This window comes from Labeo rohita, unplaced genomic scaffold (assembly GCF_022985175.1).
Source record: "Labeo rohita strain BAU-BD-2019 unplaced genomic scaffold, IGBB_LRoh.1.0 scaffold_30, whole genome shotgun sequence".
Lineage (NCBI taxonomy): Eukaryota > Metazoa > Chordata > Actinopteri > Cypriniformes > Cyprinidae > Labeo > Labeo rohita.
Genome location: NW_026129217.1, coordinates 3551860 through 3579408, shown reverse-complemented (window position 1 = coordinate 3579408; position 27549 = coordinate 3551860). Strand labels below are relative to the sequence as shown.

The 27549-nt window shown below is 38.9% G+C and overlaps 1 protein-coding gene across 7 annotated transcripts in view; it reads right to left on the bottom strand.

Moving 5' to 3' along the window:
* LOC127160228 (uncharacterized) overlaps positions 1–27549 on the bottom strand; it is a 45714-nt gene that overhangs the window by 14456 nt on the left and 3709 nt on the right. For 2 of the 7 annotated variants that reach the window (XM_051102885.1, XM_051102889.1), the window contains exon 1: positions 1200–1254. The exons of 2 other annotated variants lie outside the window; for them this stretch is intronic. Coding sequence is in view for 2 of the 5 variants with exons in the window: in XM_051102891.1 (XP_050958848.1) it covers positions 16837–17706; positions 17843–18031; positions 22616–22699; positions 23512–23615; positions 23703–23769; positions 24712–24837 (1440 nt within the window). In the remaining 3 variants the exon portion in view is untranslated. Of the gene's footprint in view, positions 1–1199; positions 1285–16522; positions 17707–17842; positions 18032–22615; positions 22700–23511; positions 23616–23702; positions 23770–24711; positions 24850–25049; positions 25181–25290; positions 25380–27549 lie in introns of those variants that run through there. 3 more of the 7 variants (XM_051102890.1, XM_051102891.1, XM_051102887.1) reach the window with 3 other exon arrangements.

Here is a 27549-nt window from a genome sequence, read left to right as displayed (position 1 = left end):
GTATCACAGCACTGTAAAAAAATGTTTTCTGAGGTAACCTAAAATGTGCATAATTTAGTTACATCAAGGGTCAAATAAAATATAAATAGCACATTAAAGTTAAAGGTTCTGGTACAGAGCTGATATAAAAAATATCTTTGCTTAGATGGCTGAAATGTCTGCCTAATAAAGTATTGCTCAGCACGGAGGGGGAAAAAACAAACAAACAAACAAACAAACAAACAAGGGAACATTGCCTGGAATGGCTGCTGGATTTCCTATTCATTTTTTATCTGTTTATTCGTATATTTGTTTATTTATTTTTTTAAAGAAAAATAAGATTATTATTATTTTATAAAATATTATAAATATATAATTCCTTCAATGCTTCACACTTTCAGACATTCCAGATGTACAGATTAAAAAACAATGTAGAGGTGTTATATATATATATATATATATATATATATATGTGTGTGTGTGTGTGTGTGTGTATGTGTGTATATGTACATGTACATTTATATTGTATGTGTATATTTGTATGTGTTTCTTTCCCCTCTTCCTATTTGTGTGCTTGTTTACTTATTTCTTCTTGTATTATGCCTTACTTCCTCTTCTTTTTTTGTGACCTTGCATAATGAAATTCATTTTTCTGGTATACAGTATATCTGTTTTTTTTTCTTTTAGATTGCTTTGTTTGCTAAATGAAAATAAATAAATAAGGTGGATAGATTTTATTGTTAAGTATCACAGCACTGTAAAAAAATGTTTTCTGAGGTAACCTAAAATGTGCATAATTTAGTTACATCAAGGGTCAAATAAAATATAAATAGCACATTAAAGTTAAAGGTTCTGGTACAGAGCTGATATAAAAAATATCTTTGCTTAGATGGCTGAAATGTCTGCCCAATAAAGTATTACTCAGCACGGAGGGGGAAAAAACAAACAAACAAACAAACAAACAAACAAACAAACAAACAAGGGAACATTGCCTGGAATGGCTGCTGGATTGAATCTCACCGAAAATCTCAGTTTCAGAATTGCAGAATTGTTATTTGCTTACAACAAAATGTTGTTATGTCTAGTAATACTTGCACATAAACAACCTTGTTTTATACATGTACAGTACGTGTGCAAAAGGTATACTATGCCCTGTATTATAGTTTCAAGACATAAATTTGCTTTATAAAAAAAAGAGAAGTTTAAATATTTGTGCAAACCTGGAGTCTGTGAAGAGCGTCTGGCTGAATAATGGTCATTTGAAATACTGCTCTGTGAAGTCCGTCCCAACCAAATCTAACAGAGTATGCAACACTTCCTCATTTGGTATGTGTGTGCTTTCATAAAAGTGCTATAACAGCCACAAGATGACTGTCTTAGGACCTGTCTTAAAAAATAGCATTCACATTCATTCATTTAGCAGACAGTTTTATTCAAAGCAACTTTCAAATGAGGAAAGCAACAAGGCAAAAACACAAGACGTGCTAATACAAAGTTTCAAACACTGAATAGTGCATGTTAGAACATGGAGGTGTATAAGAAATAGTGAAAGCATTGTAGATTTGCATAAAAGCATGATGCAACTTGCGGAAGAGATGTGTTTAGTAGCGATAATAAACATATTTCAAAACATCTGTTTTGTTTAACAAGGAGGCATCATAAAATCTGCTCTAACACAGTAAAACAGTTTAGTGAAATAGAAATAGTGTTCCCTCAAATTTTTTTCCTGCTGAGCAAAACGTCTCTATTGGGCAGACATTTCGGCCACCTAAACAAAAACATTCCTTATACCATAAATGTACAACAAACAAACAAAAAAGTGTGTAACTTATTCACTTTAATATGCCATTTATATTTGATTTGACCCTTAAGTTGTAAATAACGTTCTGAGCTTCCCTACTCGCTGTTGTATACTATATAGATGTCTGCCCTTATCACCGTTCCATGCTTTTTGGCATTCAGTATTAATGAATTCCTTTATCTTCCCTTTAACATCTTGCTTGCCAAGAGTCACTTGTACTTATATTTCAGAGTGTTTATGAGCTTGCTTAGCTAGTTTGACCCATGACGTTAAAACAAGCACAACAACTCAAAAGATGAGTAACATATGTAATTTATCTATCCGTAAATGTTTTGATATTGATGAAATTCGATCATTTTGTGGTCTTGCTGAAGAAACAGCTGCCCTTTTATTGTAATTGTAGTATAACCAATAAATTTTGGGCTGATTTAAGTTTTTATATTTTTAACAATACTAATATGATAAGCAGATTAATCCTTAGAGATATTATTTTTATTAGGAAAACCCAAACCCAAATTCCGTTATCTCTCAAATAGCGGGATATGAAAGCTAACATCCTTTGAGAGGCAGAGAAGTTGGAGATACTAACACTTTTTACCAATATTTTAAAGGTCTAACTTGATGCCTCACCAATAAGCACTTTTAAAAATGTTAGTAATCATGTTTGTCAATTTAACAATAACTGGAAGTTGATTTACCTAGGAGCTTTGAAGTGAACATAATTGGAAGCTAACAACACACATTTTACTAATATTTTGAGGTGTTAATGTCATGAATCTGGTCCTGAACGCCAGTCTGCTCTCCACCAGAGGTCGCCTTGCCATTTCATGTTACACAGACTGTTGCAACACAACCTGGACTACATTTCCCATCATTCATTGCGCTGATGACACACACAGCTGTAACCAATCAATCATACTATATAAGCCTTGTACGTCCTTTTCCTAGTTGCTGAGTATTTCATTGTGTTTAGCACTCTATTTGTGTTAGCTGCCGTACGGAGCCGCCTTGTTCAGCCTTAGTCTAGTTCAGTCGTGTTTCTAGTTAGCTTCTTCTTGTCTGCCTTCCGCCTGCCCTGGACTTCTCGCCTGTCGTGGATTTAACTCTTTGCCTTGTTGTTTCAGACTCTGTTCACCCCTCAAAAGAACTCTAGCCTGTCTGTTTGGTTTTCTTCGCCCCTTGGATTATGTTCGCCGCTGAACGACCCTCGCCTGCCTTACGGATCACTCTTGTTTCTTGCCCTCACACACCTGTTTGCCCATGTTCAATCCTGTCTGTATTTGACCGTGTCTTTGTTTAATAAAGCTACGCTTTTGGATCTGACCGCTTCCCGTCTCGCACGCTCCGTTACAGTTAACATGATGCCTCACTCTAATAACCACTTCTAAAAAATACTAGTAATTGCGTGGGATACTTTTATGAAGATCAGAAATTGATTGGTTAAGGAGCTTGCACATTAAACAAACTACTTTTGTCCAAAAACTCACCCTTAACATAGCACTAGAAACTTAAAAGAATATAAGGCAGGGAAAAGAACCCAGAAAGTACACATAGTGTTATTTTATTTCATTTTAGAATTTCGTAAGTTTGAGTTTTTTGGAAAAGTAGGTCAAATATACGAGTCGTGCCACAATGATGTCATACACGTATGCCCCCTCTCGCTACAAAATAACAGGGATTTTTTTTAACAGGAGCGTTTTCCAGCTCATTTCTCGAATACTGATACATTTTTAAGTAAGCGACATTTGTGCATTTTGCCTGAAGAAATATAACATTTCTAAACATTGCGTTGTGCTACAGATGTTCAAATATAAATTTCTTTAGATTGTTATAAAATCAGCTGAGATGGAGAATTTAGTGGGTAGATACAGACCAAGATCAGCACCCAGAGAGTCACAAATGCATGCTAACGATCACTGTCACAAACGATGGAGAGAGAGAAGATCCTTGTCTGAGGGATGATTTCACAGATCCACATCAGTTCGATAACACTGAACACTGCCCAACAGCCCATTTCTGGGCTTCGAGATTTGAAAAGTGGATTAAACTTTAGATATCCTTCTAGGAATTAAAAAATCCAGATTCAGATCGAACTATGACAGTGACACAAGCCCATTTGCCTTTAGGGAGAATGTGGACAACTTTAGACAGAGAAAACAAAATGAAACATTCTTCCTAAACAACAACAGAGTATTTTCAAAGACCAGAGAATTTATAAACACTTACTACAGGAAACCAAACCAAAACAAAACAAAACAAAGCGGTCTCTAATAACAGAAACATTAGAGCACTACCCAGACCAGAATCCCAAACACAACTAATTTACGATTTAGACTGACTATCCACAATAAAAAATAAAAAAATGAACAAACGAAAGAGAACTTGAATTAGAGAGATTCATCCAGAAAGATGATCAATTTTTTGACTCAGAACCCAGACAGACCTCACATTTTGAGTTCAAGAGATGCCTACACAGAAGCATCTCACTCATCTATAGGCAGACATAGAAACGCCATCTTATATGCAGGGTTCGTACGGTCATGAGAAACCTGTTTCCAAAACGAAATTCAGGTGTTTAACACAGTTAAATAAATGATAATATTTAGTGATGTGATATGTTCTGAGTGAAGTAACGTCTGGCGCAGTTGCAGCTTTTACTTATTACTAAAACATGAAAGCAAACAATAGCATTAATAGTCATTACCAACAGTTAAAGGGGTCATCGGATGCCCATTTTCCTGAAGTTGATATGATTCTTTAGGGTCTTAATGAAAAGTCTCTAATATACTTTGATTAAAAATTCTCAATGGTTTTGTAAAACAACACCCTTTTTACCTTGCCAAAATAAGCTCTGCAAAAATCATCTCATTCTAAGGGGTTGTTCCTTTAAATGCAAATGAGCTCTGCTCACCCAGCCCCTCTCTTCTCTCTGTGGATAGACGATCTTGTTTACTTTAGCCGCGTTTAGCTGCTAAACTTACTAACTACCACGTTATAAGGAAAGGCGATCGCAAAGATTCATAAAAACTAGGGGTGTAACGATTCATTCATTTTCTCGATGCATCGATTACAAATCCTGCCGATGCATATGCATCGATCTTGAAACATGGATTTTTGAATCGTGTATCGTTTGTTTCAGTCAATAATCGATTTAATATTTTAAAATCGAATGAATCGCGATTATATAACGAATATACGATGGATAATTTAAAAAAATAAATATAAATCTTAAATTAGTTGCGTCTGCGACGTAAAGTGCACCCTCACTGCAGTGGCGCAGTGGATTACGTCGCTAATCTTCAATTCGCGCCTGTTTGTTGTCATCTGAATAAACGCAGCAGTGCACAATGGAGGGCAACGAAGAAGGAGAAATTTGCAAGGCACCAGCCAACATGAGATCAAAGGTTTGGGATTACTTCGGTTTTCACAAAGTAAATGGAAAGATTGACAAGTCCGTTGCAGTTTGCAGACATTGTAAATCTGAGTTAAAATACTTTGGAAATACAATGAACCTTAGCAACCATCTCCGCAGACGTCATGCCATTAATATAGACATACCTGCACCTAAAGCAGCTAGTATTTCAGGGTCAGACGTGAGAAGTGCTACTCCTAACCTATTTGGTCAACTTCAGAGTCTTCCCGAAAACACCCATCGTGCTAAAGCAATAACTGCATCTATTGCAAGATTTATTTGCAAGGATATGTGCCCATATAGCGTGGTGGAAAACACTGGTTTCCGAGAAATGATAAACACTTTAGAACCAAGATACAAAATACCCAGCCGTCAGTTTTTCAGTGAAAAATGTATCCCAGAATTGTATCGGTCTACGAAAGAGGAGCTACAGCTCAAGCTTTCTCAATCTGTCCGTGTTGCCCTCACGACTGATTCTTGGACGTCGTGTTCGACAGAGTCTTATGTGACTATTACCGCACATCTGATTTCCATGAACTGGCAAATGCAGAGTTTCGTTCTTCAGACAAGGACTCTAAACGAAGCCCACACAGGCAAAAACATTGGAGAATTGCTGCGCGATGCCTGTTCCGAGTGGACAATTGCAGACAAGAGTCCTGCTCTTGTTACTGATAACGCCCGCAATATGATTGTTGCAGGTAAAGTTGCTGGATTTACCCCCCACATCACTTGCTTTGCACACACTCTGAACCTGGTGTCTCAAAAGGCCATGAAAGTTAGCAGTGCAGAGCAATTGTTGGGCAAAGTAAGACGTATTGTCTCTTTATTCCACCGAAGTTCAACTGCTACATGCACGTTAAAAGAGAAACAGCAAATTCTCGGCTTGCCGGTACACAAACTTAAACAGGACGTTTGCACTAGGTGGAATAGTTCTGTGGAAATGCTTGAGCGTTTCTTAGAACAACAAACTGCAATCTTGGCAACGCTTATGTCAAAGGATTTGCGGAGGGGAACAGAAGTACACACTCTCACAGAAACGGACATCAGTAATGCTGAGGATATTGTGAAAGTGATGGCACCCATTAAGATCGCTACTACTATGATGTGTGAAGAAGAACAACCAACCGTGTCTGTGATTGCGCCTCTCCAGGCTAAACTACTCAAACATCTCGAGCCCTGCGAGGACGATACAGACATGACTCGAGAAATTAAATCAACGATGACAACGGACTTTTCATCCCGGTATACCAACTCCCGCGACATTCTGCTTAAAGGTAAGATGTCTCTCTTATTGTCAAAAGCAAAAGTATTGCAAATGCACAACAATCTTTGAATTATTTATTATTAAGACCAAATTGTTGCTTATATTAAAACTTTTAATAGCACAACATTGTTCAAAGTTTTCATTTTGACTTGGTAACAACTAATAGTATTTTATTATTATTATTTTTTTGTTGCTAGCATCTGCATTGGACCCCCGCTTCAAAGGGCTACCCTTTCTAGAAAACGAAGAAAGAGAATTTGTCTTCACTAAACTTACTGTTGATGCCACAAACAGTGTATGTTTGCAACTTCCCTTATTTTCATGAACCAAATGCTGGCTAATTAACTAGACTGTATTAAGGATTATAAGATTGTAATATGATGGTCCGAAATAGTACTTGGCTTGTTTTAGTGAAATTATTGACTTGACTGGTGTTCGTATTTATATTTTATTTTGTTACAGATTCAAGTGGAACAGCAGGAGGATGCAGTTGAAGAGAAACCACCAGACACAGCTGAAGAAGGTATTTATTTTAATAACTTGTTAATAATAAGTAATCTATTTAAATTTAAAGGGTAGGCATACTGTAGTATAAAAGTTTGGGATGCATTTGTAATTCATAATGTATTTAAGGACAAGAAATGAGATGCAAACAAACAACTTTTTCATCATGTGTTTTTCCATCAATCTAATTAATTTTCTTTTTCAGATGAGATGCGTCCTGCAAAAAAATTGAAAGCTATGGATTTGCTCTTCGGCAACATCTTTCAGCAGGTGCCAGAGACCTGTCCACTATCAAGGTCCGCTAGCGTGGTCAGCAGAGACGAGGTACTCAAATACAGATCCATGGTTCCTCTGCCACTGACTGAAAATGCACTGGACTGGTGGAAGTCCCATGAGACAGAGCTACCAATCCTTGCAAATCTGGCAAGAAGTTGTCTTTGCATTCCTGCTACCAGTGTGGCCTCAGAGAGAGTTTTCAGCACTGCAGGAGACATAGTGTCTTCTCAGAGAAGCAGTTTACAGCCAGATTGTGTTGATCAATTCATATTTTTGAAAAAAAAATCTCAAGTAGATGGGGTTAGAAAAAAGCAAGTCATATCATAGCCATGTGTTTGTTCATATCTGTCTTACTACACTCACCACCATGTTTTAATCGCACTCTGTGTGGTGTTACTGCCCGTTGGACTTGGCCTGTTGCATTTCTGCACTTTGCTGTATTTACACAGTTTCTTTGCTGTATTTACACACTTTCTTTGCTGTATTTATAGACTTTCTTTGCTGTATTTACACACTTTCTTTGCTGTATGTACACACTTTCTTTGCTGTATGTACACACTTTTTTTGCTGTATGTACACACTTTGCTGTATTTCCTAAATGTTCAGGAAATGTGTGCAATGTTTACAATAAAAGCACTCATGGTGCATTGAATATGTAGAAGTAGTATTATTTTTCTGGGCTTACTTGCCTTAATGTATTTTGAGTCCTAAGAAGTTAAGCTATTGAACTGAAGTCCTGAATCAAGTTATTAAATCTATTGAATGGTCATGAATTTCCCAAAAAATGATTTTATTTGCTCAGATACAGATGTATACTAAAATTTACAGAATAGAATCGTTAATAATCGAATCGAATCAAATTTCATTGTTAATCGAATCGAATTGAATCGTTCTGATTTGCAAAAATCGTTTTTGAATCAAATCAAAAACCTCTGAATCGTGAATCGAATCGATTCGCTGTCTACCCAAAGATTCACAGCCCTAATAAAAACGCTCATACACACTTCTGCTGTAAGTGAAGCTGGATCATGAATGACTCGCGTGAACATAGATGGATATATGTAGATCGGGAGGTGCATTCCATTCACAAACAAAAGTAATCTACTGCATCTTCCGCGGCTCAGATGTCAGGAGTAAATGACGACCACTATGTTCATTATTACATCCAGCAACACAACACCTCAATCGCTCAATCAGAGATATTCTTGTATAACTTACATCCCTGCTTCAGCATCGAAACAAGGAAAGTTACTGGACTGTTACAGCTGATCTGAGGTAAGACGCTCATGTCAATCAACTATCGTGGGAGCGGCCTCTGTCGGTGTGACGCCACAATGACAGGCATCTGAGAACAGCTCGATTTGAAAAAGGGGATATTATTTTTACAGATTAATTAAAAACCACTGCATGGATTTTTATCATTATAGGATAGAATTGTACATACACTGCAAACACACATTAATGTTCAAACATGAAAAAGTGAACTTAGCATTGTCTTCTTCAGCTCACCACCAGTCAGCGTCCTCCACGTCCTGCTTCAACGTGCTCACTCCCTCCAGTCCTCCCTCACTCACCCCAGTTCTCCATAGCTCCTCCCTCATCCTCAGCCCAGAACCCGCGGCCAGCTCTCAGACTCCAGCCGCGGTTGTGGCCAGCTCACGGACTCCAGCCGTGGTCGCGGCCAGCTCACGGACTCCGGCATCGGCCAGCTCACGGACTCCAGCCACGCCCCCGTGCTCTGGATTATCGGCTGCTTGTATGGCAAGCCAAATTAATATTAAGGATAATAAGGACGTATGTGGATTATTATCTCCTATGTCTCCACTGGTTCCGTCCAGCTCTCCCCCATCTCCGCTGGTCCCATCCAGCTCTCCCAAGCCTCCACTAATTCCGTCCATTCCTCCAGAGCGCCCTCCAGAGCCCAAGCTTCCTCCAGAGCGCCCTCCCAGAGCCTGAGCTTCCTCCAGAGCGCCCTCCAGAGTCGGCGCCGCCCGAGCGCCCTCTACAGCCGGAGCCTCCCGAGCGTCCTCCTGTGCCTGCGCCTCCTAAGCCCAGCCTTCCTGTACTCTCCTGGGCTGACAATGCCCTAAGTTCCCCTGATCTTAGGGGCTACCCCCCTGATCCTCCATGGCCGCCTGAACTGTGTACTCAGCCATGGCTTCCCGAACCCCCTGATCCTCCTTGGCCTCCAGGGCGCCCACCCCCCCTCCCCGGTGTATTTGTTACGGCACGAGTCGCGCCTTATGGGGGGGCGGGGGTGGGGTAATGTCACACCCTGTGGACTGTTTTTTTTTTTTTTTTTTTTTTTCCCATGTATGCCCTTATTTGGTCTTTCCTGTTCCGTCTCTAATTATTATGTCACTGCTTAATCGATTTCACCTGTCTCCCCCTGATTGGTCTGTGTATTTATGTTTGGCTGTGTTCGCAGTTTGGTTGTCGGTTATTGTTTATGTCACTCCGTTTATTCCAAGTCTTGTCATGTCAATTTACGTTGGATTCCCTGCTGTTCCTGTCTGTTCCTGCTCTATGTGTGGATTGTCTAATAAATGTGCATGTTCTGGACCTCCTCGTCATCACTCCTCATTCCCCGCACACCACGACGTGACAACGTGCTGGTGTAGGTTATATTGCGGGTGGGGTCTCCAAGGATGGGAATTCTTGGTCAAATGACCAGTCATCTCTGTTTGGAGGAGTACTTCATTGTTTGTTTGGTCTTCCCCAACCCCTTTGTGAAGTCTGAATTAGTACATGTACATTTGTGCCTGTCTTGGCTATAACAACTTGTGACACATTAGTATTTGGCACTTTGATTGGGATGTGTCCTTGATTGGGATGTGCTTGCTGCAGCTGCTTTCTCGTTATCTCTCCTATCATACAGTACTTATCATAGGCTTCAGCTGCAAACAATGGTTCCACCCTTTCAAAGACAACAGACTCAATCAACAAATGCTCTCCAACATTTGCATGACTTTATCATTGGGTATCGCTGGTTTGACTGTTAGTCAAAAGTCTGGTCAATCTCTTGAAAGTCATCGGTGTACTATTGACTTCTTTTGTAGTGACCTTATTGACATGATGCACAAATCTTATTAGGCTGTACGTTAGTTTCATGGTAGTTCTGAGTCTGGGACTAACTGATGAATTCTGAATTCTAATGTCTCTGCCTGCACGATTGGCATATGAGATCAAAAAACTGATCATCTTTCTGGATGAATCTCTCATATTCAAACTCATCTTCATAAGGGTTAGTACCTCTTTCCGCCATCATCTCTCTAATTTAAGTTCTCTTTTGTTTGTTCGTTTTAGTCAGTCTAAATCATTGTGAATTAGTCGTGTCTGGGGTTCTGGTCTTAGTAGTGCTCTAATGCTTCTACTAAGACCCCTTTATTTTGTTTTGGTTTCCTGTAGTGTGTGTTTTAATTATCTGGTCTTTAAAAATACTCTGTTGTTGTTTAGAAAGAATGTTTCATTTTGTTTTCTCTTTCTGAAGTTGTCCACACTCTCCCTAAAGGCAAGTGGGCGCATGTCTCTTTCATAGTTCGATCTGAATCTGGATTTGTTATTTCTAAAACCTCAGACTTCCGGTTGAGTGAACGCTGGCGCGGATGGCTACTGCTGCTCTCCAGCAACTTGTAATTCTCCTTTCTGTTTTTGTCTGTATTGTCTCACGGTGATCCTAAAAGCTATGACTTAGCTGACATTGCTGCATGTTTGTGGGACTAAAGTAACATTATCCTGCCTGCTCTGCCTCGGTTACGAGCTCTCAACTGGTCTGTTTACCTTGTTGCCTACCTGAGTCCTCGTCTACAATGTGGGTCGGCTGGATCTACATCTGGTCTGCCATTGTCTGGTCACTCTTTCTTTGTTTAACAGAAACATGGCAACAAACCAATGACTTTTCCCTACTCAATAAATCAACTTTGTTTACATCTGTCAACCTCGCGGCTCCGGCCGTGGAGAATGTCCCGCAATTATCTATCGTGAGAAGCGGAAAGTATCGCCGGTGTCGGCTCCTGCCTTCGACTCATTTGAATCAACTATCTGGGCCCATTCCTACCATTGTTGCTACAATCTACTGCCCTCCCAAACTAAATAATACCTTCATAACTGATTTTGCTCACCAATTTAACCACTCTTTCATCAAATATTATGTTGCTGGGGGACTTTAACATACACATGGACAATATTAATCACCCTCTTACCAGAGACTTTGTCTCCTGTTTAAAGAGTTTTGGTTTTCAGCAGCATATTGACTTTCCTACCCATTCAAAGGGACATATTTTGCACTTAATCTGTTGTTCTGGTATTATTCCATCTATCTGTAGTGCTGATGAACTACCTATAACTGATCATTTGCTCCTTTCATTTAATGTCAGACTTATCCTTTCTGTAATCAAACAACCACGTGTCATCTCATTTCATAATATTAAGATCATCAATCTTGATGCCCTCTGGTATTGATAGCCTTCTGAACATTAATAATTTGCCCATTTCTGATGATCTGGTTTCTTATAACAATGGTCTCAATAGTATTTTCAGTTCCTTTGCTCCTCTGAAAACTAGGACTGTCTCATTTTCCCACTCTGCACCATGGTTTACTTCTGAGCTTCAGCTAATGAAAGCTAGAGGTCACCAGCTTGAGCGCCTTTATAGGAAATCTGGTCTTACTGTCCACAAAGATATCTACAAAAATCACATTCTGCACTATCATATTCTGCATTCATCTGCCTTTTGTATCTCTTTGATGTCTTTTTTTAATGAGAAAACACATAAGATCCACCAGCATCTAGGTTCAAACTCTTCCTCCAGCACTTCCTCTGATTTCTGCCCAATAGCTTACTCTTTTTCTGCTTTTCAGCTTCCCACTGCCGCAGATATTGCCGCACCCTCTCTCCTTCTGCCCTCGCTGACTGTTTCATTGAACTTAAATATTGGTTTTCCTCCAATTTCCTCAAATTAAACAGTGACAAAACAGAATTTCTTCTAATTGGCACTAAATCAACTTTATCTAAAACTAAGACTTTTTCTCTTTCAATTGATTATTCCACTGTTGCTCCTTCTACTCAGGTTAAGAGTCATCCTGGACAGTACAGTCATTTCAATGACATATTAACAATATCACTCCGTCCACTTATTTTCATCTACACAATATTAACCGCCTTCGCCCTTCCTTTACCCCTCATACCACTGCTATTCTTGTTCACAGTCTTGTCATCTCCCGCATCAATTATTTTAACTCAATCCCACAAATCCCACTATAAATATCTTATAATCTTATCTATACATACATATATTGTCTATAATCTGCTTCCTCTCTTCATCTTACTTACCTTGTGCTTGTCTCTCCACCATGGGCAGCAGGGCATTTTGTTGCTCTGATTCCCGGCTCTGGAACTCACTACCACCAGACATCAGAAATATTGAATCTCTTTTCTAGGGATGTAACGGTATGAAAATTTCTTATCACGATTACAGTGACCAAAATTATCCCAGTTATCAGTATTATCATGGTATTGTTAAAATCTACTGGAAATGTTCAAAAAGTACTGACACATAAATCACTTCAAGTTTTGTATTTAAAATCAACGAACAGCAAATAAAATAACTTTTTGTTTGCATAATCACTAAAACAACAACAGTAGCCTACCAATGATGTCCGGATTTTAAATGACAACATGACTAATAACAGTTTAACTAACAGCATGTTCAAATATCTAATGTAAATGTTCAAATAAAACTTTGAAAAAGTTTCATATAAAGATAAACCTCACATTTTAGTCTTTAAATAAAGAGAAGGGTTAAGTCAAAATGATAATTGATTTAATAAATTATTATATGTATTTTATCTGCTCCATAAATACCCTAGGTAACTTATCTGAATTGTTCAAATGCGTAGAATCTTATTTTTCACCAACCGGTCAAAATTTAGGCTATAGCAGGGCATGCAAATTCGGTCCGTTTTTTGGCCAGACAAAAACTGCACACAGTGTAAATGTAAGTCTCTGTAAATCCACTGTATGACACTAGATGGCGCTTATGGAAAAGCTGAATTACAGCTGTTTCCGTGAACTCCGTGGATAAAGCAGCATTGTGATTGAGAACACTACTTTAGATATTACATGGAGTGAAGATGAAAACAAAATGCCATCGAATATATTCTGAAGACAGTCCAAACCTTCAGAGGTACATTCATATAATTAATTAATTCATACATTCATTATAATTCCCAATTTATGTTTCTGCCGTGAGTGCCCAACCCTCAATTGCTCAATGAAACACACGGACTGCAAATACATTAGTTACCAAATAATACACGCATTCTTTCTATGAGAGTTGCGCTCCATTAAATAAAATGAATAAATTAAATTAAATTATTAAATACACGTAATATCTGAGGGAATACAGAGCCATGATCACTATATGGGAGAGGAAGCCCGCTGCAAGCAGATAGATTTGTGCTGGCACCCTCTCATACAGTAATGCATTCTTGACATTTTCTATTAAAATAACGCCAAAAATGGCTTCAAATGAACTATGAAAACGAGAATAAAGTCGTAAAAGCTGCAGTGAATTTCTTATTGCTTAAAATCTTGTGTTTTTTCCGTGGGTGCTCGATTTAGGACGTGACATGTGGCCAAGTATGGTGACCCATAGTAGTGAGAAGTGATCAAACGCACACACACATCCGGAGCAGTGGGCAGCCATACTACTATCACTGCAGCACCCGGGGAGCAGTTGGGGGATTGGTGCCTTGCTCAAGGGACTCACCTCAGTCATGGTATTGAGGATGGACAGAGCACTGGTTATTCACTCCCACCACCTTCAATCCCTGCCAGACCTGGGACTCGAACCCACAACCTTTCAGTTACAAGGCCGACTCCCTAACCATTAGGCCACGGCTGCCATCAGATATGAGCTGTCAAGTTGTTACCTTGAGTGTGTTCGAACAATGAGCTGAAAAACGGCAAACCAGGTTCGGGTGGGCCAATAGGGCGCAACGAGCAAAACCTGCTCCTCGTCCTCCCTGATCTTGCACAGGGACTGTACAAAGAGGCTCACTGGGGGAAAGGCGTACTTGAGAAGGCCCCAGGGCCAGCTGTGTGCCAGCTCATCCCTGCCGAGGGGGGGCAGTGGGAGGATTCTGGGGAATGTGAACAGGTCTACCTGAGCTTCCCTGAATTGACTTCAAATAAGCTGGACCACTTGGGAATGGAGTCGCCATTCTGCAGGGAGAGTAAGCTGTCATGAGCCCATCGGCTGCACGATTCAGCTCCCCTGGACTGTGAACACCACGCAGTGATTTTAACCACGTTTGACTCAAGAGGAGGACATGGTGGGCGAGTAGTGGTATGCGAGGGGAGCGCAGACCACCCTGGTGGTTGATGTACGTGACTGTCGCTGTATGGTCCGTACAGACTAGCACATGCTTCAGCAGCGGTAGAAACCGGCGCAGGGCGAGAAGTGCTGCCAGCAACTTGAGGCAATTGATGTGTCAGCGCAGCCAAGGAGCAGTGAATCATGCTCCATTCACAGAATATTTGGCACTCCCTTGCCTGGTCACCAACAAGAGAGGGTGTAGGCATCTTGGGAATTCCCCATCATGCTCATGAATATCTTGTACTTGGTTAAAAATGGGTCTCCATTTTGCTGCAATTTCCTTCCCTACTGATGACGAGGCTCCACACCAGTAAGAGGTGATTAAGGATGTTTTTTTCCAAGGGCCAACCTCTCTGCAGCTTCTCTGCTAGGCCAGCACCTCCAGTACAAAAAATATTATTACAATATGATATACATAACATGAAATACCGTACATAATATATATTTATGTTTTCCTAATCTCATTTAGCTATAGCTGTTTGATTTATTTATTTTTGGATGCTGGTTAGGTATGTTTTGATGCTGGTTTTGATGCTGGTTTAAGCTTGTCCTTAGCTGGTTTAAGCTGGTTCTTTGCTGGTTTAAGCTGGCCCTTTGCTGGTTTATGCTGGTCATGTTGCTGGTCAAGGACCAGCATCAACCAGCAAAGGACCAGCATAAACCAGCTAAGGACCAGCATAAACCAGCAAAGTACCAGCTTAAACCAGCACCAAAACATACCTAACCAGCATCCCAGCATCAAAACATACCTACCAGCATATGCTGTTTTTTTCACCAGGGATAGGCTATGGCAGCACGTGGGAGGGAACATTCTTCTGTTTATGACATATAATGTTTATGACATATAATGCAAACCCTTCACATCATATCCGGGAGAAAAGTCTGTAAATTTGACTAAAATCACAGGCTTTGTTTATCCCGTGCAAATGCACCACACAAAATTCAGATGTAGGGGGGGATTGTCTAAATCACACAAGGTCCCCGTATCTAAAAAGTTTGCACACACGGCTACTGTTGTTAGCGCTGCTCTGACGATTTTATAAGTAATATAGTTTAACAACTGGAGTTTTGGTTCCTTGCCACTGTCGCCTCTGGCTTGCTTAGTTGAAGACACCATCAGTTCATTCAGTTCCTTCACAAATGAGATCTCTCTCATATTTCCAGTAGCCAAAATTTACTTTTGCTATGGTTAAACAAACGTTCAGCATTATCTTCCAAAGATGACCACAATTTGACAGCAAATTTGCTCTATATAGTAATAATATGGCAACTAGTAAATACACTAAGTTTTTTTTTTAAGTACACTAAGCTCAACTCCAGTCCATCAACCAACAAGCTTATTTGGGGTGATAGAGAAATCACCCATTTTGGCAGGGTTGCCAGGTTTACACAACAAAATCCACCCAATTGCTACACAAAACTAGCCCAAAACTAGACCAATAGTGTTTCGAGGGGGGGGTCCCTGGTTAAAACTCACATTCATGGGGATAAAATACACATTTTTGTCTGGGTCCCCTTGGTAAATTCGTATTTCAGGGGCTGAATATGGCGTCGCTTCAACCTGCGGACATCAAAAACAACCACCGGCAACAGTGTTAAAGTAGCCCAATTCCGCAGGAAAACCGCAGACTTGGCAACACTGCATTTTGGACAAGATTTAAGGATCATGATTGGATACATTTTGTCAAATTTTGAAAATGTTCACAGCCACTGGATAGAGTGCTACATAAACAGATTTCTTTATCGCCCCAGAGCTGAACTTGAGACATGCATTCGTGTCATGATAAAAATGTTGTAACTTACTGACTGTACCATAGGTCTATTAAAATATTGTAAATTAAGTCAAATGAAAATACAAATGTTTGCATTTCTGATATATTTACTTTAGTACAAGTGAAAGAAAATTACAATAAGCAGCCACTCGCATACAGAAAGAGGACAAATGATAAGATTTAATGCTTATATTTTCTGATTTCCAAAACATCAAGGAAATAATGGCAAGAAGTCCTGATATACATTATTAATATAATTAAATGTGAATGCAGCAAGCTTCATTTATTACTTCTCAAAAAATTTCTGAGCACTATTGAAACACTATTGTAATATAGAAATATTTAGATATTTAATCATAAGACCCCAGAATCAGGTGCCATCATCTAACCTTTGCCACAACTATAATCAATATATGACTGAAGAACATACTGAGATTTACTAACAATTTTATTAATTTTCAGAGTTTGGGTGCACTGCATCTCGAAGTGTATCCACAATCTTATGAAGCTCCTCTGTCGTCTCCTTTATTTTTGCCACAAATTTCATGGTCTCAGATTTCAGTTCTTCTGCCTGTTGAGTGTATGAAGGCAGCAGGTTTGTTGTGTCGCTGTTGTTTGATGTCTGGTCAGTTGACTCAGCGGTTTGGCTGCTGGTGGCTTGTGATTCTCGTTGAGCGTAATCTTGGCGGATGTTGTGGATTTCTCTGGAGTCGAGAAAAACAAAGAAGACATCAACAGCTACAAAAAGTGCAGACAAAACTCCAGTAGCTGCTTCAGCCACACGAATGGCTCTCGCAGCCTGAGCTGCAAACTTTCCGACATTTACGACCTCAATTACACGGAGAATCTCTGGAATTCCTCCCAGACCTCGTCCAAGTCGAGCTCCAGCATTTGCCCCAGGTTGTGCATTGGAAAATGAGTCATTGCTTATGGAAAACTGTCTTTCTAAAGTTTCGATGGCTATTTGGATGTTTTGGATGCAGCAAACTGTGGAGGTGATTTTTTCTTGGAACTCCTTTATGAGCATTTTTATCTTGTTCCGGTTTGTATTCTGGTTAACTATGTCTGTTATATTGCTGGCACCAGCTGTTACTCCTCCAGCTACCGCTGTACCGATTCCCACCCCTGTTACTATCAGAGATGCTCCGAGAGTGAATGGAGAGAGAACAAGTCCAACTAGTGATGTGATTCCTCCAGCCAGTCCTATGACACCTCCTGCGAGACTGCCTACAGTTGTGTTGAAATGGACTCTTTCCAAATCATCAGCCAGGGCTCTCAGTTCCTCTAATATCCTATAAAGTGTCTTAATAGTTTGCATGATCTGGAAAAAAGGCAAATTTCATCAGATCTAATTTAAAACCTGTTTAATTTAAATCCTGTTGAAAACCAGTTCCAATGTGTACCTTTTTATATAGCAATTTGTATAAGTAATTAAATATTTTAATAAGGTAACTTACCTTTTCATGAAGATAATTAATGATAAAAGGTCTGGTCAAGATCTCACTGCCAGACGGGCGAGTTGCTGGATTGGGCTGAAGTGTGTCTGCTACCAACTGACGAAGGTCCTCTGAGAAGGTCTCAGGAAGAGCTTCATAGGAGGAAATTATTATCTTTTGAACAGTCTCAACTGTCAATACTGCAGGAAACTAAATGGGACAAAAATCAGGTAATTAGTTGTCAAAATCTTTTATTTATCAGGAGGCTCAAACAAAAACATACAAACTGTATTTCCACTGAAACAAAACAATTGATCAAACACATTAGGAAATTAGCCCCAAAAACAAAAGCAGCAGCCAGGATGTTACAAAAATATATATCTTTTTTTTTTTGCACTTTTAAACAAGTAATTGATTTAACATCCTATCCATGTTTCCAAGTTTTGCCAACATGGCAGTTTTGGGTTAAATATCCACTAGGTGGTCCTAAAAACATGCTATTTTTTGCCCATACCATGTTTTCTTTTTTAACCCACTGGGATTTGAAACCATGTCAATTGCAATGGTCCAACAGTGAAGAAACAACCATGAGTTGTTGAACAGTGTAATTTCCATATTGCTCTGCTTCGTAAATATCTTGGTTGATGGTTAATTGTTTTGTCTCTGTGTGAATTAAAGAGCACCACAACCTACACATTTAATAGGGGTTGGGGGGAAAAAAATCGATTCACATATGACGCACGCTTTAAATCAGTAGATAAAATTTGGAAAATCGTTGTTTTAAATGTAAATTAATAAGGTAATGTTATCAGGTCAAAGAAGGTTAAAGTCATCCACAAGAGCTGGATGGATCAGGGAAGTGCACTGGCTTGCAATGGGGGAAGCTTTTTATTGCTTACTCGATGACAGTTCGTAAATCATAATCATAAGTAATATTAGTTACAAGCTTTTCTTGTGATCTCCCATGTACAGGTACTTTTTACACACAAGAAGCCATTGATGGCTGCTTTTGAAAGACGACACACCTTCATTCTCTTCCATTATAGAAAAGTGAAGCTGCCAATGTCCCAATAGGACGCTGACATCTTGTGCTGACATCTTGTGCTGATTCGGGACCAGAGTCAGCACGGTAGTGAACTCGAGACCCGAGCCTGCGCAGTAGGCTCCTGCATCCCACCCACACTCGCGCAGAATCGACCGCAAGCACACACCCCTGACCTTTTTTTAATAAGCCTGACTGCTCCAATTTTTGTCAGCCGATTACCATAAAAAGGTAAATACAACTGAAATCTCCTCCTGAAGATCCCAAAAAAGTTCTTTGGCGCCTCATTTCGCTCAGAGAAGCTGTCAATCATGACGTCACACTCCCGTTTTTAAAGCATCATGTAACTTACTAAAACCCAACTTATTTAAAAACAAACACTTGAATGTACATCAGCATGATAAGAACTACCTAAAATTATGGAAACCATCTTTGGAAAAATTTAAAGCATAATTTGTTTGTCTCACTTCCCATTAGATGGAGAGGGCAGAGTTTATGACCTATACTGCACCCAGCCACCTGGGGGCGATCAAAACATTTTGATTCTGATCTTTCTCAACCTTCTCGATGTGTAAATTGCACTGGATCTCTATGGAGGGACAGAAACCACTCAGATTTCATGAAAAATAAGTTCATTTGTGTTCTGAAGATGAATGAAAGTGTTATGGGTGTAGAACGATCTGAAGATATTGACAGAATGTTCATTATGGATGAACTAACCCTTTAAATGGTTAACTAATGAACTGATGCAAATTTTACTTGATACTGCATGGATATTTCTCAATGCATTGTATTAAATTCCCTGCAATATATTAGAACATCATTGTTTTAACCTGTTGTAACCGTTTTAATCTGATGGAAGGAAAATCTTACCGCACGTTTCAGCATACACAGCTCATAGATGACACATCCCAACGCCCATATTTCACTGTGAAAGTTATTAACAGCATAGAATAAGTATAATGTTTGAAAAATATACTTTATAACCAGTCATAACTGCAGTTTAAAGATGTTTTATTGCCTTTTTTCCTCATAAGGTATGCCATTCAAAATCTCAGGTGCAACATATGAAGGTTTATTTTCTTCAGTTTGCTGTTCAGTGGACCTGAAACAGGGACAATATGATGCAGAACCCAGATCATAAAACGTGTATGGTCTATGCCAGTGGTTCTCAACTCCAGTCGCATCTCCCTCATTTAACTCGTCTGATTCAATTCATCAACTCGTTAGGAGAAAAATCCATGAACTGAACTGAGTGTGTCAGATTCAGAAATATAAAATGAGCAGTGGGTCCTGAGGACTGGAGTTAAGAACCACTGATCTATGCTGTATTTGTTGTACTATGCATTGAAGAGGTCCTGACAAGTTATATTTTAAATTATAAGAGCAAACAATACCGTTGATTTACCACTCCAAACTCTCCAAGACGGATGGTTCCAAATATAGTAAAGAAAATACTCTGTCATAAGAAAACAGATATGTTTTACAAGTTTAGAAATGCTGGCATTTCAAGCAATGCTTTGATTATCTGTTTTATTCTTAAGTTTTTTTTTTTTTGTTTTTGTTTTTTTGCATTTACAGTACACTGATAAACTTTTGCAGATTGTTTTGTTGTCTTACTGTTAATAAGGTTATGTTTACATGACAGCAATGTACTAAAAAGAGACTACAACATTGTCAAAATGATCCCCGTTCAAACAGATCTGCGAAAATGTCCAAAAACGCTGTATTCTGCTTCTAGGCCAGTAGTTGGTGACATCACTTTGTCAAGAATCATCCCACGAAAATGTTATAGGCATGCGCATGGTGTCACTGCTTTCACCAGTTCACATTTTTGTTATTTATATGGAGACAGTAAAAGCATCGTGAAACCCGTTTTCAAAAGCTTGTTTTTTCAAGCCTCCAAAACGCTGTTGTCGTGTAAATGCACGGCCAAAACACATAAAAAATTTCCCCCATCTGAGGGCTGTCCCCCCTAAAAATATCATTACAACCGACTATGTATTGTAAATAATATAATGGACATATACTTAAAATAACTGTGTAAATAGTAAAACAATCTAAACGCAAAAAATGCATTTCAGAAATGTTTTGAGTCCCCCCTCCCTTGCCTCACAGTGGTTTGGTCCAGTGCCGGCTTTCCCCCTTTATTGATGAACATATGAGTATGGTGGGAGAGAGCAACTTTGTAAGTTCTTCAGTAGTTATGTGCAAGTAACTTAGGCTGTCAAAGCTATTTTATTTACTTTAAACATCAGGTGAAGTGATTCTTTCTCTTTAATACAGATGACACTGGATCATTAAAAAATTAGTCATGACAAAAAAAATTATGATATCCAGTATATTCTTCTATGAGCAAGCTTAGCTTGTTTAATACGCCTGTGTGTGATCTGATATTAGGCTAATATTGTAGACCTGATGTGTTGGGTTTTGCTCAATATGATGTTAAGTGGCAGATCAGTGGGCTTGTTAAGGTTGAATACAGTGGCGGCTACTGGTCTGTCAAATAGGGGAAGCTCATTTTCGGCCTACATCATAAAATTGTCTATTTATGTAAAAGTAAATTCTGCCCTACATTCCTTTTCAAGAAAATGGTCTGTGACCCTGTCTTACCAACTAGGTGTCTTTTCCAGTGACTTGACCAGTGTCCTCTCAATGGCCAGCAGAGCTAGGCTGCTTAAACGGCCTTGGCCCATTGTGTTTCGGGTGTAGGACTTGAGCCGCTTTAAACAGGAGAAGCTCCTTTCTACACCTGCAGATGTAGCTCCAATTGTTGCCACTAATGAGAACAGTTTGTAAAGCTGAGGCATTGCACTGTCCAACTCCATGTCTTTAAGGAACACCAAGTAATCAATGAATGAATGATCTAAAAAAAATATTAAACTCTGTAAAAGTGAAACAAGGAATGTGGTGTATAATTGTGTGAAATGTATGATGAAAATCAAGCAATTTCGCCAAGCAAATATAAAGAAATAGGTTGCAGCAGTTTTTATTTCGACTGAACTTGAGAAATCCGCGATGGGACTGAGCGCGAATAGCTTCAGCGATTCCTTATAGTACAAAATCGCTGTCAGTCAAAAGGAGATGCAATCTTTCGACAGACCCTCCAATCATCACGCAGAAGCTCGGAGTCCAGGCCAGCCCACTCCTCATTTGCTCCTCATTCACCCCCAGAGACGCTGAGCGTCCGTGGGCGTTTATCCAATGACCGTCTAGTTTCAAAGCACTGAAAAAAAACGTTCAAAGCAGCCGCATTGAAGTCAATGGACGCTGGGCTTCAACGGGGAAACGCACTGTGACGCTACGGGAATGTATGAGAAGAAAATCAAGTCAGCCGACCTGCTATATCTAACTGATTCTGAACGAACTCGTCTTTGAGATGAACGTTTTCTAACGCATTTTTAGTCAATAAAATGTTAATACAATAGTACATAATTTGACCATTAATTTTGTGACATTATAGGGGAAGCTGAGCTTCCCTTGCAGTCTTAAAGAATTCGCCACTGGTTGAATATCTAAATAAGACATGTGGTCAGTCCCAGAGAAACCCAATATTTCAGTAATTACAAAATGACCGCATGGTGAACCTATGAACCAAACTTATATTCAAACACGGTCTCCATGCTATGTACACAAGCTGTGTACACATATCTATCCTTAGAAGTACAATTTTGGCTGTATTATTTATGTCTCCTTCAAAACTTTCTCCTGAGACTGTTAGATGAAATTTACACCCTTGGTTTAATCTGTACCTCGGGTTGCAGGTTCTTATGCAGGATCTGTTGATCATGCAGATACTTTAAAGCCATGCAGATCTTCACAATACAGTCCAGAATCTGTAAATCAGTAAGATGTGAAATGTACAAATTCAATTTTGTTAAAAATGCAATATTTAATCTAGACCGCAAGAGGTTAAAACTGATCGGGAATGGCACACACCTGTCTACATTAGGTCTAACTTTTGAAAGTGCACAACCAGAGCAAAACAAAATGGGACCAACGCATGGGGTATGAATACTTTAACAAGGCACTGTATATTATGACTATACTGTATATTACTGCTATGTGGGTAGCTGGTTGCTCAGGTGTTCTCTGACGTACATCTCAAGATGAACCTACATTATATGCATGTCTTTATATAAGGTTGGGTTGTTTTAAATCAATGGTTCTCAACTCCACTCCTCAGGGCCCACTGCTCTGCACATTTTGTATGTTTCTGAATCTGACACACTCAGTTCAGTTCAAGGATCTTTCTCCTAATGAGCTGATGATCTGAATCAGGTGAGTTAAATGAGGGACACATACAAAATGTGCAGAGCAGTGGCCCAAGGACTGGAGTTGAGAACCACTGTTTTTAATGATTCTATAGATCATGGTTGCACAGTCCTGCTCTTGGCGTGTCAACACCCTACAGAGATTTGTTCCAACCTCCTCCAACACACCTGTCTGGAAATTTCTAATAATGACCTTGATTAGCTTGTTCAGATGTTTTAATAGGGTTGACAATGCCGCTCCAGTTACGTATGGATGGATCTCCGCTAATCGAGAGCCAATCAAGCAGAGTTGCTTGTACTTTTAAGTAATCCTGAAGATTCCAATGCCTGTGGTAATAAGTTAAGCTTTTCCAACAATCTACAAACCTACATACCTCATTCTCAGAAAACATAGCGTTTCCCTCTTTTTTGTTTTTGATTTTCTGAGCGAGATTTCCACCTTCACAGTGCTCCAGGACAAGATACAAACAGTCAGAATCTGAAAACAGATTCATTACAATTAAAAATCATTTAATGCAGCTAATGAATGTAAATTAACAGAATTAATTTAGATTTTTATCTCAACCTTCAATAAATTCTTTGTGCTGGACGATGTGTGGGTGATTGAGATGGAGAAGAAACTGGGATTCCTCCTAAAAACAGACAGGAGCTCATTCAGTCACATTTATTTATAGCACTGCATACAATACATATTGTTTCAAAGCAGCTTTACAGCAATAAAGAGGAAGATAAGTTACTGGTTAATGTTGTTGAAAGGGGTCATGAACTGAGAGACCAGAATTGCCTTGATCTTTTGACATGTAAGAGGTCACTGTACTATAAAAACATCCTGGAAGTTTCAGAACTCAAAACTTTGTCATTAGTCTAAAATCAGATTATATTGAAGGCAGTCTGACAAAACAACAGCTTGTATATATTCTACACTATTATGTAATAGTGTGGTTAAACTCCTAAGCTTTCTGAGAATGTGATCAATGCCTGCTTCTTCTTTACTGCCTGTTTAGCCTCAGAGAACCGAAAACAAATTATAAAGATGCTCTGAGGATAAGAGGAAGCTGTTCAGTAACAAGGTGTGGGAAAACAGTGTTTGCGAAAAGACTATTCTGTGCCGACTATATTGGACGGTATAAAATAAAAAACAAAGTCAGTTCATGATACCTTTTAAGGGTTAGTTCACTCCCCAAATAAAAATTATCACATGATTTACTCACTCTCAAGCCATCCTAAGTGTGTATGACTATTTCTTTTTAGACACAAACACAATCAGAGTTATATTCCAAAAATGTCCTGACTCAGGACGTGCTTCAGATGGCTCCAGGGGGTAATTAAAGGCCCAGTAATGAGGTTTTGTAAGAAAATTACCCATATTTAAAACTTAAACTAAAATAACCTGCTTTTAAAATATATAAGTTTTAAATATGGGTACCACACCAATTTGCAAATCATGCAGCAAAACAAGCTGTTTTGTACAGCTAAAACTAGCTTGACGCAAATAAGACCGTAAGACAGACTGTAAGACCAGCTCTTACAATCATCTCTTTACAATCTCATTATAATCAAACTGTCTAACTTACCTGGTTAGCGCTCAACTTTTTAATGACAAACTGATCACCACCTTCATTTTTCACCAGGATCTTATTCTCCTGTTGACTCACTAGAGAGTAACCATGTTCCTTTAGAGCTGACAGACTGTTGCCCATTGCTGAAATTTTCTGCAGAGCAAAATGTTAAAGAAGGGAATATATTTGTGTATTTAAGATAACCAAAGACATATGGAAACTCTGCTTTTGTCTGTCCAGCTGAATCTCTGCATGTAAATAATAAATGGAATAGTAGTTTTGTTAAATGATTCTCCCTCAGCAAACATCCATAAATAAACAATGTAATCAAGAAGACTCATGTTCCCGCTCACTTTGTGAAACACCTTTGTTTTGAATCGACTTTGTTTCTGTTTCAGTTTCTGATGGTATTTCTTCTCTTCATTAATGATTAGTTTCCACAATCCTCATGATTCCACAGAGAGCTGAAGATTCCCAGTAAAATCTGTAGATAAAAAAACACCTGTCATTCAGTTTTTGAAAGTGAGACTGAGAAAATATAATCCTAGCCTACTGATGTGTTGTACACCTATATGTGTGATTGCATGTTTTTACTTTCACTTTCTCTGAAGAGAAAGTGTCCTGTTAGGCAGTTGTTTATTCTTCACCAGGTCTCTTGCTGGATCCTGGTTGGCACAGAGGCTCTGTCAAGAGAAAAAACAAGCTCTGTTGACCAAAATGGGGTGAAATATCCTTGAAAATTTGGCATATCTAAAACAAAAATGGCTCCAGTCTGATGTGTGGCAGAGTGTAAGAAATGCAAAGATCTCATGATGGGTTACCATGATTAGTAAGACATCCTGCCTGAAAACAGTCCTAGTCCAATCACAGTGTGACCCATTAAAAATAAAATTAATTTATAAAAAAACAAATGAATAATAGTGATAATATCATCACTTGACTTTATGTAGTGTATAAAAATAAAATAATAAACAAAATAAAAAAGGGAGGTAATACTACTATATTTTATAATAAAAAAGGAATATTCGATAAAAATGTATTTATTTTATAGTAAACCTAAAAATAAAATGATAATATTTACTTTTTTATATGAATTTTCATCATTTTAAAACCTTAAATAAGTAGGCTTTTTAGTAGGTTGCCGGCAAGTATGTATACGCACTGACAGTAAAAAACGTCAGTGAATGAAATTACACAATTTTACACTGTGCTTTGAAAATGGCAGCAAATAGCCTTGAATTTTGCTTTCAGTTCTAATAGAAATCTTATACAGTATTACAGATTGTTAATCTAAAATGGTTATTGTGCATTAATAGCTGTCAACCATATCGGTACGCAAATGCGTGCTCTGAATTTATTTAAACAGCGCATTTCTTATTTTGGTTGCGCATGCGGACCACTTATGTGCACCCCTGATTATATGGCAGGCCAAAGGGTTAAAAAATAGGGCTAATAACTTGTTGCAGGAAGTCACTATTGCCAGTAGCTACTAAGTTTATTTTGAAGAAATATTCTCATCTGCCCTTCTATTAAAAAGCAAAAAACAAACAAAAAGAAAAACACCTTGCTCTGTATGTGAAATCTATGGAAGCTTGTTTCTGCCACTGGGTACAAAAACACCCAAACTTCATCCATATCTCACAATTCTGACTTTTTTTCTTGCAATTGTGGGTTTATGTCACACAATTCTGACTGCTTTTCTCAGAATTGTGAGATTTAGACTTGTAGACAATTGTGCCCAAGTCCAACTCTGAGGAAAAAAGACTGATTTTTGTCTCATAATTGCATGTTTATATCCAGGCTTGGGTTACTTTAAAAAGGTATTCTGTTACAAATACAAATTAATTGAGCTAATACAGAACAGTATTTCCTAAGTGTGTTATCTTATGTTAACTACAGATAGGAAAAAAAAAATCCTAAAAACTGTCTTAACTTAGGAAAACTGTACAGCTGTCCTAACTTCAAAACTATTTGAAAGCTAACAGAAAAACTGCTTGCAAATGCACATTTTTTTTATTCACAGACACCGCAGCGCACTTCTTATATTTGTCTTCGTGAGTGAGCGAGCGAGGGTGAGAACTTACAAAATAATGTCAGATTTGCCTTTTCTACTCTCATACTCTCATACTCTCAAAAACATACTCTCTTTCTCCCACTCTCGCAGTGTTGCCAGGTTTTCACAACAAAACTAGCCCAATTGCGTTTCAAGGGGGTCCCCCATTAAAAATCAGTTCTGGGGGATAAAATACACCTTTTTTTTTTTTGTCAGGGTCCCCCTAGTCTCAGCCTCAGACGTCACGCCCACGGAACGTTGGCTAAACGTCTGATGCATATGGTACACTTAACTGGAAACACTTCAGGAATGTCGAAGTCGTCATCTGATTGGTTGAATTTTATCGGATTTCCGGGGGGACGCGAGTGTCGTGTTTATTTTCGGTCCGCCAGGAAACAAAGCGCAGACGTGTGATTGCAGAAGAAAAATTGTCGTGTTTACATGAGTGACAATGAGCATTTATCAAGATCAGCTAAACGTAGGATTCTCAAAAGTATGCGAGGTTCACGGCATAGACTCTTTAAGAGATGTCCAGGAGTTTTGTTTGAGGCACTTAGTGGAGACAAAAAGAGATATAATGCAGATGCCATTGTTGTTATACGTGCACGAACAGATCAATGACTTACTGCTTGTTTTCTTCTCCTTCTTTGATTTTCTATGCTGACTGACTTGTTGCACGCCGGTCTGTTGTTGTGGGGACATTTTTTTACGCCCCGAAACGTGACGCTGAACGAAACGAACTGTGATTGGTTGTTTGACATGTCGGTCAAACGGCCTTATGGGCGGGCCTTGGCCAAAGA